Source organism: Acanthopagrus latus, chromosome 14 (genome assembly GCF_904848185.1).
Source record: "Acanthopagrus latus isolate v.2019 chromosome 14, fAcaLat1.1, whole genome shotgun sequence".
NCBI classification, from domain to species: Eukaryota; Metazoa; Chordata; class Actinopteri; order Spariformes; family Sparidae; genus Acanthopagrus; species Acanthopagrus latus.
Window position 1 is genome coordinate 12,665,480 of NC_051052.1, and position 16,349 is coordinate 12,681,828.

At 40.0% G+C, this 16,349-nt stretch overlaps 1 protein-coding gene across 4 annotated transcripts; it reads right to left on the reverse strand.

Annotated features, from left to right (window-relative positions):
* Nucleotides 1-1,312: 1,312 nt before the first annotated feature.
* cpsf6 (cleavage and polyadenylation specific factor 6) lies at nucleotides 1,313-15,932 on the reverse strand. 4 transcript variants are annotated; one of them, XM_037120980.1, is made up of 11 exons: nucleotides 15,779-15,932; nucleotides 13,600-13,812; nucleotides 13,372-13,475; nucleotides 12,991-13,136; nucleotides 12,561-12,734; nucleotides 11,291-11,398; nucleotides 9,672-10,170; nucleotides 9,427-9,542; nucleotides 9,170-9,323; nucleotides 8,813-9,011; nucleotides 1,313-3,071 (listed from the first exon to the last, which is right to left on the reverse strand). In XM_037120980.1, the coding sequence occupies exons 1-10, from the start codon at nucleotides 15,836-15,838 to the stop codon at nucleotides 8,825-8,827; spliced, it is 1,761 nt and encodes a 586-aa protein (XP_036976875.1). In that variant the 5' UTR covers nucleotides 15,839-15,932; the 3' UTR covers nucleotides 1,313-3,071; nucleotides 8,813-8,824. The 4 variants fall into 4 exon arrangements, with proteins under 4 accessions (XP_036976875.1, XP_036976876.1, XP_036976877.1 ...); XM_037120981.1 differs by having other exon boundaries at nucleotides 13,600-13,809; nucleotides 15,779-15,928; XM_037120982.1 differs by lacking the exon at nucleotides 11,291-11,398 and having other exon boundaries at nucleotides 15,779-15,931.
* Between the last annotated feature and the right edge of the window lie 417 nt (nucleotides 15,933-16,349).

The following is a 16,349-nucleotide window of genomic DNA, read 5'->3' on the forward strand; positions in this document are numbered from 1 at the left end:
TCCCCCGACTTAGTTTGTGGAAACATTCAGCTGTATTCCATAACTTTTTATTAATCCTTTACAGGTGCTACAAACACAGCTGAAGATCAGGTAAGAATTAATGACAATGATCCTGCCATTACACAAGTAAGACTAATACTGAGAACACATGCAAATCTGATACTTTCCATTCACTTTGTGTCAAGTTCAGTGTTGGTCCAGCTTTGATGGAGCGGAGTCTGGACAGCTTCTTCTTCCACAGTGATGTAGACCTGTGAACACTTACCTTCAGCGCTGTGGAGAGAAGTCAGCACAAGACAACAACAGGGTGACACCTGAGCATTTTCACTGAAAGCCCAGCACAAGGATGCTCTTATTCTGGTGGATTAAACCTCTGCTCAGGATGACATCAGGCAGGTATGAGCTCAACATCTGCTTAGGTCACAAAGTTAATCTACAGATACGTATGTATGAGCCGAATTAACTAAACACAGTCCTGAGAAGAGGCCCCGTCAGTCAAAATAATTGGCTGTGCCAGGGAACTGTACAACACAGCTGGCATTAAGACTTTTTCCCCGTCAGTGCAAAATGCACCACTTTAATCACATGTGTTTTGTTTTTCATGTAACAAACCCCAATAAACAATTGCTTTCATAACTCTTTTACAGAGTGTACAGGGTCATTAGGGCAAAAGGATTAACATTTGTGAATATAAAACACTCTTCAAAGTTAACTGTAAGAACAAGAAGACATTTCAAGAGTTTTAAGTGACTGGATACTGCATTAGTCTGACTTTCAGATGTTCATCAAAGTTCAGAGTGATTACTCTAGCTATTAAAATCACAAGATGGATGTTAGGGTCTGTAACCTTTACAATCATCAAATACTTTTTCAAGATCAAAGATTTTAGGGGCTGGCCATGAATTTGAACCGACATGACAAATTTAAGATGGAACAAAAGAACAATAATCTTGACAACAAAAGCAACAGTCTCAACGAGAAGGAGAAAAAAAAATTCAACAAAAGATTTAAACAAGGGCTGGTATTGTGGAACTCAACAGGAGTCATTTGCTTATCTTTAAAAATCAGTGTTGACCACTGATCGTGTTGAATTCATACAAGAAGTTAGTTCAATCCATAATTATTTTGTTTTGAGTTCAAGTAGACCACCAATATGACACCACCACACTGTTCTAAACCTAACCCTTTGCAATATTGATTAGAGTTGAAACATACATATAACTCAGTACTCATTTGCCGAATCAATCATCTTAAATAAGCAAGATATGAACATGATGGCTTGTGAAATAACAGAGAAAAGACAATAGAAGTGTTATGGGGCACATTTCGAATTTAACAAATTGCATAGTAATTTGTTCCTCGTGTTGCGTATGGTGTGACATGACAAAGTGTTAAAGGCATACTATGCAGGATTTTTTGGTTAATGTTTGCCCCTGCTCGCTGGAGGAGAGATATAAAGCTTGCTTCAAGGCGGTCAGGTTCTAAGGCACAAACACACACACCCAAATGTTTTTGGATTTTCTCTTCATCAAGTCGGCTGTTCGCCTCTTTGCTCCATCTGTCTGTGTAGCTTGGCCCAACCCTCGGTCAAACAGACACACAGCCCTTTCTGTCTAATCCAGAGCAGAGAGAGACAGATAGTGATATAACCCGGTTGCTACAATTTCTTAAAGTCCCAATCTTACACTTTTATTGGCTGGGGGCTACACAAAGGATGACTCTCAGACATTTCACCCAAAAGGCAAAATACTGACACAATAAAGACAGTCAGGGTCTCTGCAGATACAGACACTCCAACACTTGTAAAGGGTATTTTGTGATTACTGGGAGGGATTATTTTCGTTTGAGTCTATATGTTGCTTCTTCAAAAACCTGCATATTACACCTTTAACACTGAATATACAAAGACATATTAGGTGTGGAACATAAGAGCAACAAGTGGATTTGATATTTGAAGAATGATCAGGTCCATGTAAACTAACTACAAGAGGAGCAAATTTAACCTGGATAACAAAATGTAAAAATATATTTTTGCATTAACAAAATGAAACAATGCTGTTCATGATAACGGCTATTCAGTGCAATTACACACAACAAACAGAACCCACTTTGAAAACAGTAGTGTCTTTTTTTGGTTTGTGGTCAAACGAGCTGCATGCACAGGTGGACCTTCAACTTGGTCAACATCTACAAAGCCTTCCATCCATGAATCAATGCACATTGCAAACAAGTACATTCATCCAATGTGTCTTACCTTGTAAAAGTTCTATCCATTCGAAGAGTAAAATAACAGAAAACAACAAAAAAGGGGAGGGGGGCTAAATTACAGGGTTCTAATACAGCTAAGAAAACAAGGATGTAAATGAAGACAAATTCAATGTGAAAAAAAGTATGCAGTCCAAAATATACATTTAATATAAATGCGCAACACACATAGAGGAATTGACCAAATGCATCGAGTACCTCAGTTAACATTTTTTATTACAACACCATCTAGTTTTAATCAAAAGCAGAGAGACATTTACAAACATACTAACCATGAAAAGAATAAATGTGGATGAGCGGGAGGGGCGGGGAAGAAAACATCACATATGCACCCTATAAAAACTGATCTCTAAACTGAATGTACACAGTACAGCGAGCCGAGGAAAAATAAAAAAACAAATAGGATGTAATGTTTGTGTCTTCTAGTCTGGGATTGTGTGTGGTATTTATTGTGTCTTTGCAAGAAAAGAAGCATCACATGTAGTCATCTTCATGTCAAATAAAACATCATAAAAATAAAAGAGCTGTTTGGAAAGTTTCTTTTCTTTCATCTTTAGTTACCATGAGTATTGGTATTTAGATAACATAGCCTTACACAGGTCAGGGTCTTCCATCCACTGCTCTTAGTCAGGCAGACAAGATGAACAGACAGAGAGAAGGATGGGTGGAGACGGAGAGGAGAGATGGAGGGGTGGAGGAGGAAGAGGTGGTTGTAATCCTGTCCGGTCATGCAGGGCTGGGGAAGTGGTGGTGGCGCAGTGAAAGTCGTCCTCCTTTTCCTTCCATCCATCCTTGATCCTCGTTAGCTGAAAGGTGTCAAAATGAAGGGTGGAGTTTGGTTTCGAGGCAGCCCAACAGTCAACACTTTCTTTTCCCTCTCTCACTATTAAACCGCTAGACTACACATACATAGTGCACACCAGGGCTGGGTTCAATTCACCATCTCTCCGAGTCTGAAGGTTGGCAGGTCCGTCCACTTACTGAACATTTTACTGGGAAAACTGTGGTCTTGTCAAATTTTATATACACCATTTTCAGATACCTTTTCCTGTTAGAAAACGTACATAGAATTTTCTTAATGCTCTGTTGATCGTGTATTGTCCCCAACCCTAGCACAGACAGAAACATGCAAACTTGAACAGGAAATATCAGAGAAGCAAATGTGAGATTTGAGTGAACAAACACACCTGGAAAATATAGCTAGTCAGTTGTGCCAATGCCTGAACGCAGTGTATCACTTTAGCTCTTTTGACAGACAAAAATCGACATCAATATAGAAAATGTATATTTAGAAGACGCTGGACAGTGAAGCTGGACATTTCTGTTACAGAAGTGTACACTGAATTACATATTCTGGGATAAATCTAAGGGAAATTTTTGACATCTAAAAAAAGGTCATGTAACGTGCAACTGGTTTAACCAGAACAGTTCTGACCATGTAGTATCATGACTGTCTTATGCGATTAGCAAATTGATGGTAAACTGGGCCACTATAGTTTTGAAATTAAACTTTACATGCTGTACTCTGCTTTTAAGCAGACAACATTGCAATAATTCTCAACTGAAATCAACTATCAATATCTTTGCTGGAATGCAACTATCCAATAGTGGTTTCTTTTAAATGTACCCTCTATTTGCTAAACAACTTTAAAGTGAACACTTAACCCACTGTGACACATACCATAGAAACAGTGCATGAATGGTTGCGACACAACCATTTTTTTCTGGAAATTAACAAATACAGGGGTAAAACACAGAAAGGACAAAAAAAGAGCTGTAGATAAAAAAAAACACAAAACTACGAAGAGAAAGGCACGCATCTGACTCAACAGGTGATACCTTGTCACACCCACCTAATGATTTTTTTTTTTTTAAACATACAACAGAAATATACAATTTAAATGTAATTTACTACACCCCTTTATGATTTATTAGACATACCGCCAATGAATAAACTATATCTATGTATACTTCACACTATTAAGTAAAGTCCAGCATGCAGGGAACAGGGAACTTGAAAGACAAACTTTTTTTTTTTTTTAATGATTTATCAATGACGGCAGGAACGGTCACTGAGACTGAACAAAGGCAAATCTCCTCAACAATTCTGCAAGTGACACTTCAAATTTGCAAGGGATTCCTGTCAATTTTCATTCAAATGTATTCAGCCTTAATGACATATTGTTTTGCTTTACAATTAGAACCGATACTTGCACCAAAAATGCCTAACTTACAGGCAGGTCATATCAGTACAGATGATTTTACATGGTTCAAATGCATATTTAAAATCTGCAGGTTTTTGCTGTAGTTTGGTTTTACATGGTGCAGGGCTACAGATAAATACAGTTCAGCCGACAATAAAAAAAACTGTTCACAGAACACAGTGGTCAAATGTTAATCCTTCAAAAAGGGATTTAACAGAGTGCAATTAGGAACGAGCACGACTGAACTTTTATCAATGGTCACATTACATCAATATATCAGACTAACAAATCCTTTGCCATATTATAAAATGTACCATAGGAGTCAAACCAGGGTCAAGCAGTCCATGAAATCCCTTCAGACCTTTATCTGCAGCCCAAGATCTGATACTTACCATGTAAAAATTCATTTTTGGACATCACCTTGCCAATAACAATTATGTCAATAGAAAGGCTTGAACGCTCCCAGTATTTCTGAAAATAGTGCAAAAGGTGTGGAACACTTATACTTTTGCAGTTTAACTTGTTATGGCAACTACTTAGCTGATTTGTAGAAAAAAAATACCCCCCTTAATTCTACACACTAGTCCTTTTAAAAGGACAATTATAATTTTCTTACTTTGTAACTTTCACCTCGGCCATGTTACATAAAACAAGTATAACTTCTTTCCTGCGATTTAAATGGGCATGAATACTAATTGGTTACCTGAAAACTATTTGACCCTGGTTTAACATGAGTAAATACTGTATTTGTTTGAAGGACATCAAGGCTGTGATCCTAAACAAACACATACCTACAGACAGACTGAGGAGATAGCATTAAGTCATTTCAGCCTGGTGCAAAGAGTATACATTCCCCCAAAGCAATATAAACAGATAAAACAGTGTTAATGCACATCTTTGGACACAACAAGTAACTGAACTACTATCAGGAATAACAGCAATATGCTTATTTCTCAACACTGCAAAGGCAGATTGTGAACTTTAGTAATTTCATTGACACTGCGAGAAACATCTTTAAAAATAGTCAACAATTGTATTTTGTCATCTATGTTACCAAAAGTAATCATGCCTTGTGCCCACTGGGGATCTCCCAACTAACAGATAACAAAATGTGTTAGGAGACTGCAGTCATTGCTGTCACAATGCCATGATAGAAATGCAGGGCAACTTTTTACATTTAGTTGCTGACATTCTCAAAAAGAGGTACTTGTATCCTGTAATGGTGTGTTCACACAGAAAGTGTATTCGCGTTACTCACACAAGACTTTATCTGCCCAGTTTTTTTTGTTTTTGGTACGATAGCTGCAGGCTAGACAGTAACAGCAAACACTGAGGGCGAGTTTGTCTCAAGTTTAAATTTAGTTAAGTCTCTAGTTCTACCTCTTTTCCCAGATCCAACAGCTGCTCTACCCCTCCATTCAACCCAAACACAACCCACACAACACTCAGCAAAGCCCCTTGACACAAGCAATATTGACTTTTGCTCCAGTTCAGTATGTACATGTTCGTGATAACACAGATTTTCCATAAAATGGCACAAATGGACACAAATCTGCACTCTGGATCTTTGCAGTAAAAATTTCACTCTCTTTCTATGTGAAAACACCGTAACTATAAAGGAAATGTGGAAAAAAATAAATAAATAAATAAAACTTTTGCTGCCAAACTTAACAGGACAAAATATTTTTGTAAAGAGGTTCCCAGTGGACACAAAAACTTTCCTTTCGGTAAAAACTCTAGTGTAGGACAAGGGGGTCCAACAGAGATTAGATCAACTATATTAATGAAAACGCAGCACAACTCTACACTGTATCACATGACAAATTACTAAGACAGTTTCTAAATTACATTCTTTTGGGTTTAAGGTTCTGCCTGCTATCAGAATTCAGCAACTCAAGAAGCAGAACCACCCCTGTTAATATTTCTCAGGTTTGGAGAAATTGGGACGCTTTTAACAAAGTGTCTATAGAAAACGTGTCTAATGTATATCCTGCTGGGAATGCAGCTAAATTAAGACATAATGGAGTTCATGTCTGAAAGAGAAATATTATTTGGGGTGATGGGCAACTGTAAAGAGATGCTGAAGGCTCCATTTCACCTGTTAGTCTCTGCTCTATAAAAACGGATTCATACACAACACCAGAATTCTCAGTGCTTTGGCATTACAGAACATCACAACGACACAAACCATCGCTCAAACCAGATATTTCAACTGCTGTTCCACAACTTTACAAAAAGGTTAACATGTTGGTCAACACGCAAGTGACGCAAGGGAAGACAGCATCTTCCAACAAAGATTACACAATGATGAGTGAAACCCTAACCTCTGGAATCCATGAAAAACACCAGCAAGTCTCAGAAAATTAGCCTTAAAAATATATACCTCGTATAATTTCGGACAGCACATCATTGAAAATGTGGCAACAATATTTGCTGGCGTCAAGAAGCTTGAGTTAACTTCATCTACAACTCATCCATGACTTTACAACCAAAAAGCCAGCACGCCACATAATGCTATGAGCCAAAAAATTCAACACTAGCACGATCTCTTGCCAACAAGGGACTAATCACAGTTTCAAAATCAACACTGCTGCCTGAACAGAAATGATTTCAAAGTACATACAAAAGTCACACATAAACCAAATATTTAATGTCAATTTCTATGTATCACTCAATGACTAGTAACAATTAGCATTGCATCACCATTAAAATGAAGGTTTTTTCTTGTATTATATATGTTCAATATTATATTGAATAATTGTATTATATAAAATTAGGATTCAACTGAATCAGGCAACTCAGCTAAAAATATTTGCTCTTAATGGACAGCAATTCTGATTGTCAACAAATAATTTCATTTACTATTCAATCCAAGCAGAATATAAAATTGTTTTTTTTCCTTCGACCTCTGCCTAAAAACATGACTTGTGTGACATTATGTCTAATAAGGTCATCAACATTAACATCTATGTTCTCAGAACATGATATAGAAAGGTATATTTTTTCATTCACCTCAATGTCTTAAACTGAGGTACAAAAGTGAAACTGCAAAACATTCAATTTGACAACATTAAATGTCAGGAAATATTACTGACATGCAAAAATGGCACATTCACTTTGTCAAAAAATGTTGTGTCCAGAAATCACTTTTTCACTTGTTGATTCTTGCAATTATAACATGACAATGAAATATACTAAACTGAAATGTAATATGTATACAACATTACTGTGAATGCAACATTTACAGAGAGCTGATGTGTCTAGTATTGACAAGATGAACAATGTAATTTTTTTTTCTTTCTAAAAATACAATCCAATCCGAACAAACAGGCCACATAAAAAGTACTGTAAAATGATAGGGCAATACTTGGACATCTGAAACCAATGAAGCCAATCAGCTAAGGAACTGTTGTTACAAACAAACTGACAAACCAATTCAGCAGTCACAATACACTTCAGTTTAACGCAAATGTAATGAAATGGCAATCAATTACTGAAGCTTTGATATTTTTGTGGCCCACTGGCCATAATTGCTGGTAAAAGCAAAATTTTACAAGCCAAACAATGTTTATCAAATGGTACATCTACAGAGTCTCTGAACTGCCAGAAAACAGAGTAGAAAACCTTCCTCACAACAGCAAAATAGACTGTTTTCATGTATCCATATTATCTCTAAGAATCGTTTTACTTTTTGTTGCTTAAAACAACAAATGGCTGACAAATTTTGCAATTACCAACAGTGAATTTTCGGTAACTATCAGTGCATTTTCTGATTTGGGGAGAACCACAGCATCGATACAACAAAACTCTCTTACAAAACCCTCCGTGAAAAGCAGCATGGTGAATACATTAAGTTCATATTGAATACATTCTCTGAAAGACCAAACACGTAATAACATTTTTCTTTTCTTAAAAAAAGCAAACTTACCTTACACCTACCTGAAACCAAAAGGACTGAGTTCTGAAAGTCATTTCCTTGCTCACCTCACGTCACATCTTAATAGAGTTATGTCATTCTGTACTGTGAATGCTTCATAACCTTAATTTTCAAAAGCTGTTTATGGCCTGATCATACACCATCATATCCTCTTTCTCTCTACAGAATGCATTATGGGCACAGAAAATCCTGACAGCAAATTTAATGTGACCCAAAAAAACAAAGTGAGCAATCAAAAGGACTTTTTCAAACTCAGTATTGGCATTTTCTTCCTCTTTCATGTAGTTCAGGCTATTTGTGCTTGAACCAGACTGGCTCATTCCAGGTCTATGACAAATGTTGTGATGAAGAAGACAGATAAGAGCTTATGACAGAAGAAAAATAATACAGGAAAAGTTGTACCCACCTCCCTTGACCTCTAGCGGTGTCGGTACTCTCTCTCCCTCTCTCTCTCACGGTCTCTGTCTCGATCCCTCTCACGGTGGCGATCCCGTTCCCGGCTGCGTTCTCGGTAGTAATCCTCATGTCGATCGCGACTGCGAGACTTGTGACGTCGGCTCTTTTCTCTGGAGCGGCTGTGGTCTCGTTCCCTTGAACGCTCTCGCCTGGCAGAGACATAGGCATCACTGGAGTGTGTTCCAGGGTTTCAAAGGTCTTAAAAACTGTTGTTGTATCACATTTGAAGTTGTTGGTCTATTTCTTTTTAGTACAGGTTCAATGTCACAATAAATGGCTACTTCACTATAGTGGACTGAAGTCTTACCTGGAAGCGGAACCGTAGCTCTTTGACTCAATGCCGTGGAGACAGTCCTGCAGGGAACTGATGAGGACCTTGCAGCGGTCATCTGCTGACACTTTGGACTGTTTGATCAGACTGATTGCTGTCACCAAGGTCTCAATAGCGCTGCCATAGTCAGCTAAAGAGAATACAAGGTCACATTAAGGTTTCACTGGCTACCAGTTTTGGTGTTCTGAGCACACCCATGGCAAGTATGTATCCTGTATTACTATTTATGTTACCTGCACTGGCGTCAGACACTGCTCTGGATATGGCGCTGGAGGAGATGGCTCTGTTCCTGTTCATGATCTCCTCAAACTCTGCCTCGCTTAGAGGTGTCCGTGATGCCTCCATCTCCCTGGGAATAGACAAACAATGGTCAAGGTGGGTTAAGTCAGTTACTAGAATGTATTTGGAATGAACATTGTATAAATATGTAAGCTAATTATTCATTTAATTATTATAACTCAGCCACTAATTTTCTTACCGGCCTCCAGGACCATAGTCCCCTCTTTCATATGGTGGCGGGCGTCCGTATGGGTCGTTTGGTCCAGGGGGCCCTCGGCTGTCGTTCGGGGGCATGCTGTTGTTGCCGGGTGGGGGAAAGAACGCAGGATTGACGTGAGGTGCAGGAGGTGGTCCACCTGGTGGGGGGCCTGGCATGTGTGGAGGTGGGGCCAAAGCCATCGGGGGCCCAATGGGGCCTGGAGGACGAGGAGGGAAGGGTCCTGGGGGTGGAGGGCCCTGTTGAGGTGGTGGGGGACCAGGGGGAGGGCCATATCCTGGAGGAGGGGGGCCTGGGGGCAGGGGACCCATTGGAGGTTGGCCGAACTGACCAGGGAAGAGCACAGGGGGAGGAGGCCTGTCGCCACGATTTGGAGGACCAGCGAGGGGAGGGGGTAGGCCCTGGCCAGGAGGTGGTGGTCCTGGAGGGCCGGGGGGACCAGGTGGACCTGGAGGGGGGCGTGGGGGACCCTGCATACCACCTAAAAGAGAGCACAAATAAAAAAAAAAAAAAAAAGAGAAGTGCATGAGACAAAGGAAGATCTAATCACTATCTTTGCCTATGTTAAAGCAGGTAGAGCTCTCCCCAACTGCTTTGGGTTTAATGGTGAAATCATAATATCTCAGGCAGGCTCAGCCAATTCATCAGTTGAATCTCGTTGAAAAACTCTGATTTTATCATCCAGGAGCAGCCTGTATTTTTCCTGTTTTCCTTCATTTGAAGATGCCTTTTAGGTACCTAATACAGACGTTTGAAGCAGGGACAATGACAAAGACAGATAAGGAAGAGCAAGCCATAGTTTGGGAAGAACAAATGACAAAAGGCCACAACATAATGCTGCAAATGACATCAAAAGGAAACAGAACGGATGATGAGATACAACCGCAAACTTGTTTTTAAATATCAGAGGCCCCTGCTGAGAGGGTGCACTGTCAGAGTGAGCCCCAAGAGTTTAACATGGCAAACTCATATATATTTGATATACCGTACATAGCACAGTAAGCAAATATATTATTCCATGCAAGGGCCACTCATGAGATGTAATGTAAGGCAAATAGGGAATACAAGGTTTTGTAGTTGTAGTCAGTTGTAGAAGATACGTTTAATTTAAAATCTCTCACGCAACTTCATGAAAAAACAATATGAAGCGGAAATGTTTCCTTGGCATGAAGTCTTTACACATCCCTAAAGCATTACATAAAGAAGAGGTTCAGAAGTACGGTACGTATTCTGACTAGATTTAAAAAGTTAAAAACTGCTTGAGGCAGTATGACTGTGGCTGAGTAGGCAGGGTGGCCTTCAAAGAACTTGCTGTGTGTTTCTGCCCCTAAGTCTAGAGTATGTTCTGACCTCAAAAGAATAAATCACATCTCTAACTTGCTTTAGTGTGAACACAAAAATATTTACTTTGGCCTCATGTAGGGCCAACAGTTTTAGTCGGAAAAGGTCTATTAATGGATATACTTTGGTGAGAAACTCAGCTGTTTTTTGGGCACTCAACCAGACAGTTCCAATGGCAAAAGTACTACCAATAAACAGCTGAGGGTTAGGATAAAAAAAGGCGATCGATCAAATCAATCAGATCAATCGAGGTGTTTCACCTCTGCCGCGCCAGCTCCCGTTCCTGCCCCCCGGCGGGAAGGGATTGAAACTCATATCCATCAGAGGGCCATCTTGGTGCCTAATCAGATCTGGTCTCATCCCCGAGCCTAATGGGGAAGAAAGCAAACCAATCACAACTCTTCCCTTCGTAAACTTTCCTCCTAACTGAAGGCCTGTTACAGCCCAGCAGCATGGGGCACCAGCCGCTAAGCGAAAGAAGAGATGTGAAAAAGGTGGGATGGCGGGAAAAAGACATAAAAATGGAGGAAAAAAAAAAAGAGAAAAGCTGGCAACTCCACTCGCTCCCACTACATGTGTAAGGCGGCCAATCCAAGATTTGTAAGGAGTTTGAAGTTGGTAGCTTGCCAAGTAGAGCCGAGCTAACTGCTTGTCAGGGAATGGTTTTGGAAATGTCAGTGAGCAGAAAACTGCAGCCAGGGGAGGATTATTTGTTCAACTGGAGGTGAAGAGGGACAAAGAAAGAACAAACCAGATGGGGAAGAAACCATGCAATAACATCCCCGCCAGGAGATATTTAATGGGTGAAAGCTCCCTCACAAGAAACGCACACTACAACAGACGAGCCTCGAGTCCATGCGGGTGTGAGTAGTAGCAAAGCCTGGACTGTGCTAACAGAGCAGCACTTCCAGACAGAAAGCACAACTTTAATTACTCTCCATTCCAGTTTTCAAGACACTTGTCATACCATGATGGTTATTTTAATCTATTGCACTGCTACATTATTGTAGAAAGAAAATCCCCACATGAATGACAAAAGCTTGAAAACATAATTCAAAAAAGGGGCATCTTATTGCAATACCAGGTCCTAATCAGGAATCCACTGACCCATACATCTCAACAGGTGATGGAATAGAAAGAAAAATCGGCCTATTTATCGGTGATTTTCTTTCTTTTCTGCAATGAACTCACCTTTTGTGTCACGGGACGAGTGTCAACACATTTAACAAGGTCCAGGAACTTTATTTTTCCATTACTCGCCTTACATTACAATTATTGAAACGTTTAAATCAAATTAGGGAATAGCTAGCAATTTATACCAAGTGTCACCTGCTGAACTAATCTGCAGATATTCATACCATATGTTTATTAAAAATAAAACCTGTTGTAATGAAAACTGTAATCAATATAATCTACTTACTACCAGTTCCATCTGATTTATGCCCTTTTTCAATTATATCTTTCAAAGGAGTTAACTGATAGGAGCTTTGTCTCTACCATACTGGCGTACACACTGGTTACCAAACTAACCAGGAAAGTGTGGTGGTGGCCCTCCAGGCCCGACGGGACCAGGGAAGCGGTCTCCTCCGGGGCCAGGTGGTCCAGGGAACCTGCCTCTGCCTCGACCCATGGGGAAACCTCCACGAGGGCCTGCGCCAGGGGGACCAGCTTTACCTTCACCAGACATCTGGCCTGACTGGGTACCTGAGGAATGTGGTACCCAGTTTGTTAATTATTATAATAAATATGCATGTGTTCATGAGACTGTACATGAAGTCCAATAAAGTTGTCAATTTTGCTACAATGCAAGTGCATTTTCAGCAGACTAACTGATGTGTCACAACAATTATTTTACATGTCCGCTTTAAACCACTACGATAAAAAGTGTTTAAGTTAAAATAACACTCGCAGAGTATGTTTTTAAATATGCTGATGCCACGTTTGTGCTTGTCCTTCTTACTTTTGCGTGACTGCATCTCAAACTGGCTGAGGGACTGTTTGTTGCATGGCGTGACGATGGGATTCTGTCCATGGAGCTCCCTCTTTGAAAGCAGCTCCATTAACTTTCTGGATGATGCCTCTGAGCCCACACACACAAGTGCAAACCTACAAGATGAAGGAAGAAGACATATAAAAGTTAGTACTCTATTTCATAGCCTGTATTGCCACATAGTTAAACAAAATATTATCACCATTACCCATAATTCGAAAAAAACAGAAATGCAAATAAAAATCCAAGTGCAAACAGTCCTATCAATATATACCAATTAGTAATTATCATAACCCATTGTAGGATGTAATTTAGTCCAATCGTGTCTCAAATTGATCAAAAACAACTCACCCTTTTGATTGGCCGTTGGCTCTGTTTTCAAAGAACTTGATCTCCAGCACATCCGAGATGCCTATCGACCGGATAGCTTCTGTCAGGTCCTCATCTGTCGTCCACTGCATAACGAAAGACAGCATCATTATATTTGCACTGACTTGTTTAGTTTGATATTGATGTAATGTTTTCAAAGTTGCAGATAAATGTCAATGTTTGGCATGGCACAGATTCTCTGATACGCACCCATGTGAGGTTTCCTATATACAGGGCAATCCTTTTGCCTGTGTAGGTGTACACAACGTTGGGTGGGGCACTCTTCCCTCCCTCTGAGCCACCTGGTGCAGGCAATGCATCCAGGTAGTCACGGTCTTCCGGAGCATCTCCATTGTTGGCTGATGGGGATATTACATCATCGTACAGGTCGATCTGCTCGTGGACTGGGTAGTCAGCTTCCTGCTAAGCATGAGAGCAACATTTCAGTCAAACAAGTATGAAACATTAAGAGCAGTCAATTAGATGGTTATAATAAAACTGTAGAGTCACACAATAGCATTGCAAGCTGGGGGAGGTGTCTGGGTTTGCTGGTCTGGTGTACAATTTTAAAGGAGCAGTTGGCCTAAAAATTCCCTAATCATCCACCCATTCCAATGACAGTGTGAAGTTGAATCATGTTTTGTAGTCCACAAAGGATTTCTGAAGATTAACAGCAAAACTCTGCAGTGTTCTCCTGAGTAACTAAAGTAAATGGGGATTTGTTTTAAAACACATAAAAAAAATTAAATTCAAGCCCTGACGGGCTATGTGGAGCCATTTAATGATGATTTACAGCTGATTTTTTGAATGTTTAAAACAAGTCTCCATCTTCAGCTGCAACGCTCTGCTACTTCAGAATTGTTTTGGAAAAACTACAAAACTTCACCCAACTCTCCATTGACATGAGGATGAGTAAATCATGAATATTTTCATTTATGAGTGAACTGTTCCTTCAAACCGGTTTCATTTTAGTCAAACTGATTTATCTCAGACCAATGTCAGTGTAGATAACTCTCATCAGTCATGAGTAATGCCGGTTCTGCTGTCTATGCCACATGCTATTTTGCTTCAATACAAAGCCTCATTATGATGCGCTCTCCCTGGAGCTGGTAGGAAACTTAGTGCCAGGCTGTTAAATAGACACATTGTCAGCCAGATTTTAGGGAGTGTAATCCTAGATTTCTTTTAAGTGCCTGGGGTGAGTAAACGCCTCAGTCATTCTCACTGTGTAATTTAACCATGTAAAGTGCAGCTTGACGGTAACTAAATCTAAGTAAAACAATCATTTTGTTAAATAATTAATAGTGTTGCAGACACTCCCAAATTGTTGAGTGCATTTACTCAAACATATTGAGAAAGTCGTGTTGGGATAGCATAAATTGAGAACTGTCGAAGACTCGGGAGCAGTTTAAGCTGACTTTCAACGCTTTTAAACTTGTTTTAATCGGTAGGATCAATCTTATCTGAGCAACTCTCTCGTGCAGAAAAGTAATCAATGAAACGTGAAAAGTGCAACTTCAGTAAACGCCAAACACGAGCAGCTGAATGCATGTCGAGAGCGCACAATGGCTAATCATAACACACACACACACACACACACACACACACACACACACACACACACACACACACACACACACGAGCCTGTCGTTTCTTTACCGTGTTAGTGGACACGTGGTATTCTCTAAATAACCCTACAAACAACAAATTATTTGCATCCCGGATTAAATTAATAAAGACCTTTGCGGCTGTAAAGAAAGGGGGCGTAGGTGGAAAATGAAAACAACATCTAACACCAATGCTACACGATGCTAACGATTCTTAACGTTACATCTACTAAATGTGACTCCAATTCATGTAATTAACGTCTCATATCTAACCATTGATCACAGTTCCGTTCATTTAGTTTCAACCTTAAGTTTGCTTGTATAAACCGCTCGCAAAAATTACGCTAGAAGGTTAACTTAAGACATAATTACTTGCAAAGCTGCTAACGCTAGCTAGCTAACGCAACTGCGTTTGTTTGGCTTGCTAGCCCGCCACTGACTGCCGGGCCGAGGCCTGAGCTGTGACTGCGGAACAATGAAAGTGATGGCTTTTTGCATCAACCCTGGTAAATAATACACATTTGCGCATTGCATATAATTTACTACATGCAGCATATGCCGTGTTTAACGTGGACAACTTCACTCGTTGCAAAGTTTCAAGCCGATAACTTGGTGAAGATGCAGGTTGGCAGCATGGGGAGAGGCGGCCTGTACGACAGGGAAGCTCGTTTGACAAGCAAAGCAGGCCACTCTCCGATTATAACAGCAAAAAAAAAAAGACTTAGCAAATATGCCTCACAATGGTACCCTTATTCTAAATGTGCTGAGTGTGGATATCATACCTCCCTAAATTCCTCCTCTACGTCGGCGTAGATGTCGATGTGATCCACACCGTCCGCCATTTTCCTCTGGCCCGTCGCTCTCTCCTGGCGGTGCAGAGCAACAGCGAGCCACAAACAATGAGAGGGAAGACTCGCGCCCCTGCTGGCCGACTTCAGTAACTACAACAGCTGCAGACCCTGTAAACACCCTGACCATCAGAGTGTGGTAAGAAGAAGCATAAAGTAGTTTATTCTTGTCATTACAGTTTAATAAAGAGGCTAGTATAGCCCGGAAAAAGTTATGTAAAATAAAATAATCGTGATTTATTCTATCACAATATTACATAACTTCAAATCTTTACCATGAATATGTTCTAACAATTTGGTCAAATGTTTCGCGTGATGGAAACTTGACTTGAGCATAGATATTTAAATAGCCCTAATAATAATTATAATAATTTCTAACTTTTAATCTGCTCATTCCTTTGCCTGACAAAAACGAGCTAACATAATCTACACCCTGGATGTCATATTAGAAAGATAAAGAGGATTATATCAAATGAAAAGCTGAGTAGTTGTAGTATCATCATAT

Excerpts from the sequence above, each read along its gene's own strand:
- cpsf6 (XM_037120980.1), bottom strand. The coding sequence starts at position 15,838 with ATGGCGGACGGTGTGGATCACATCGACATCTACGCCGACGTAGAGGAG. Across the intron at positions 12,735-12,990 it reads TGAGATGCAGTCACGCAAAA|GTACCCAGTCAGGCCAGATG; the intron begins GTAAGAAGGACA and ends CACATTCCTCAG. Across the intron at positions 11,399-12,560 it reads GCCACCACCACACTTTCCTG|GCTCGGGGATGAGACCAGAT; the intron begins GTTAGTTTGGTA and ends CTTCCCCATTAG.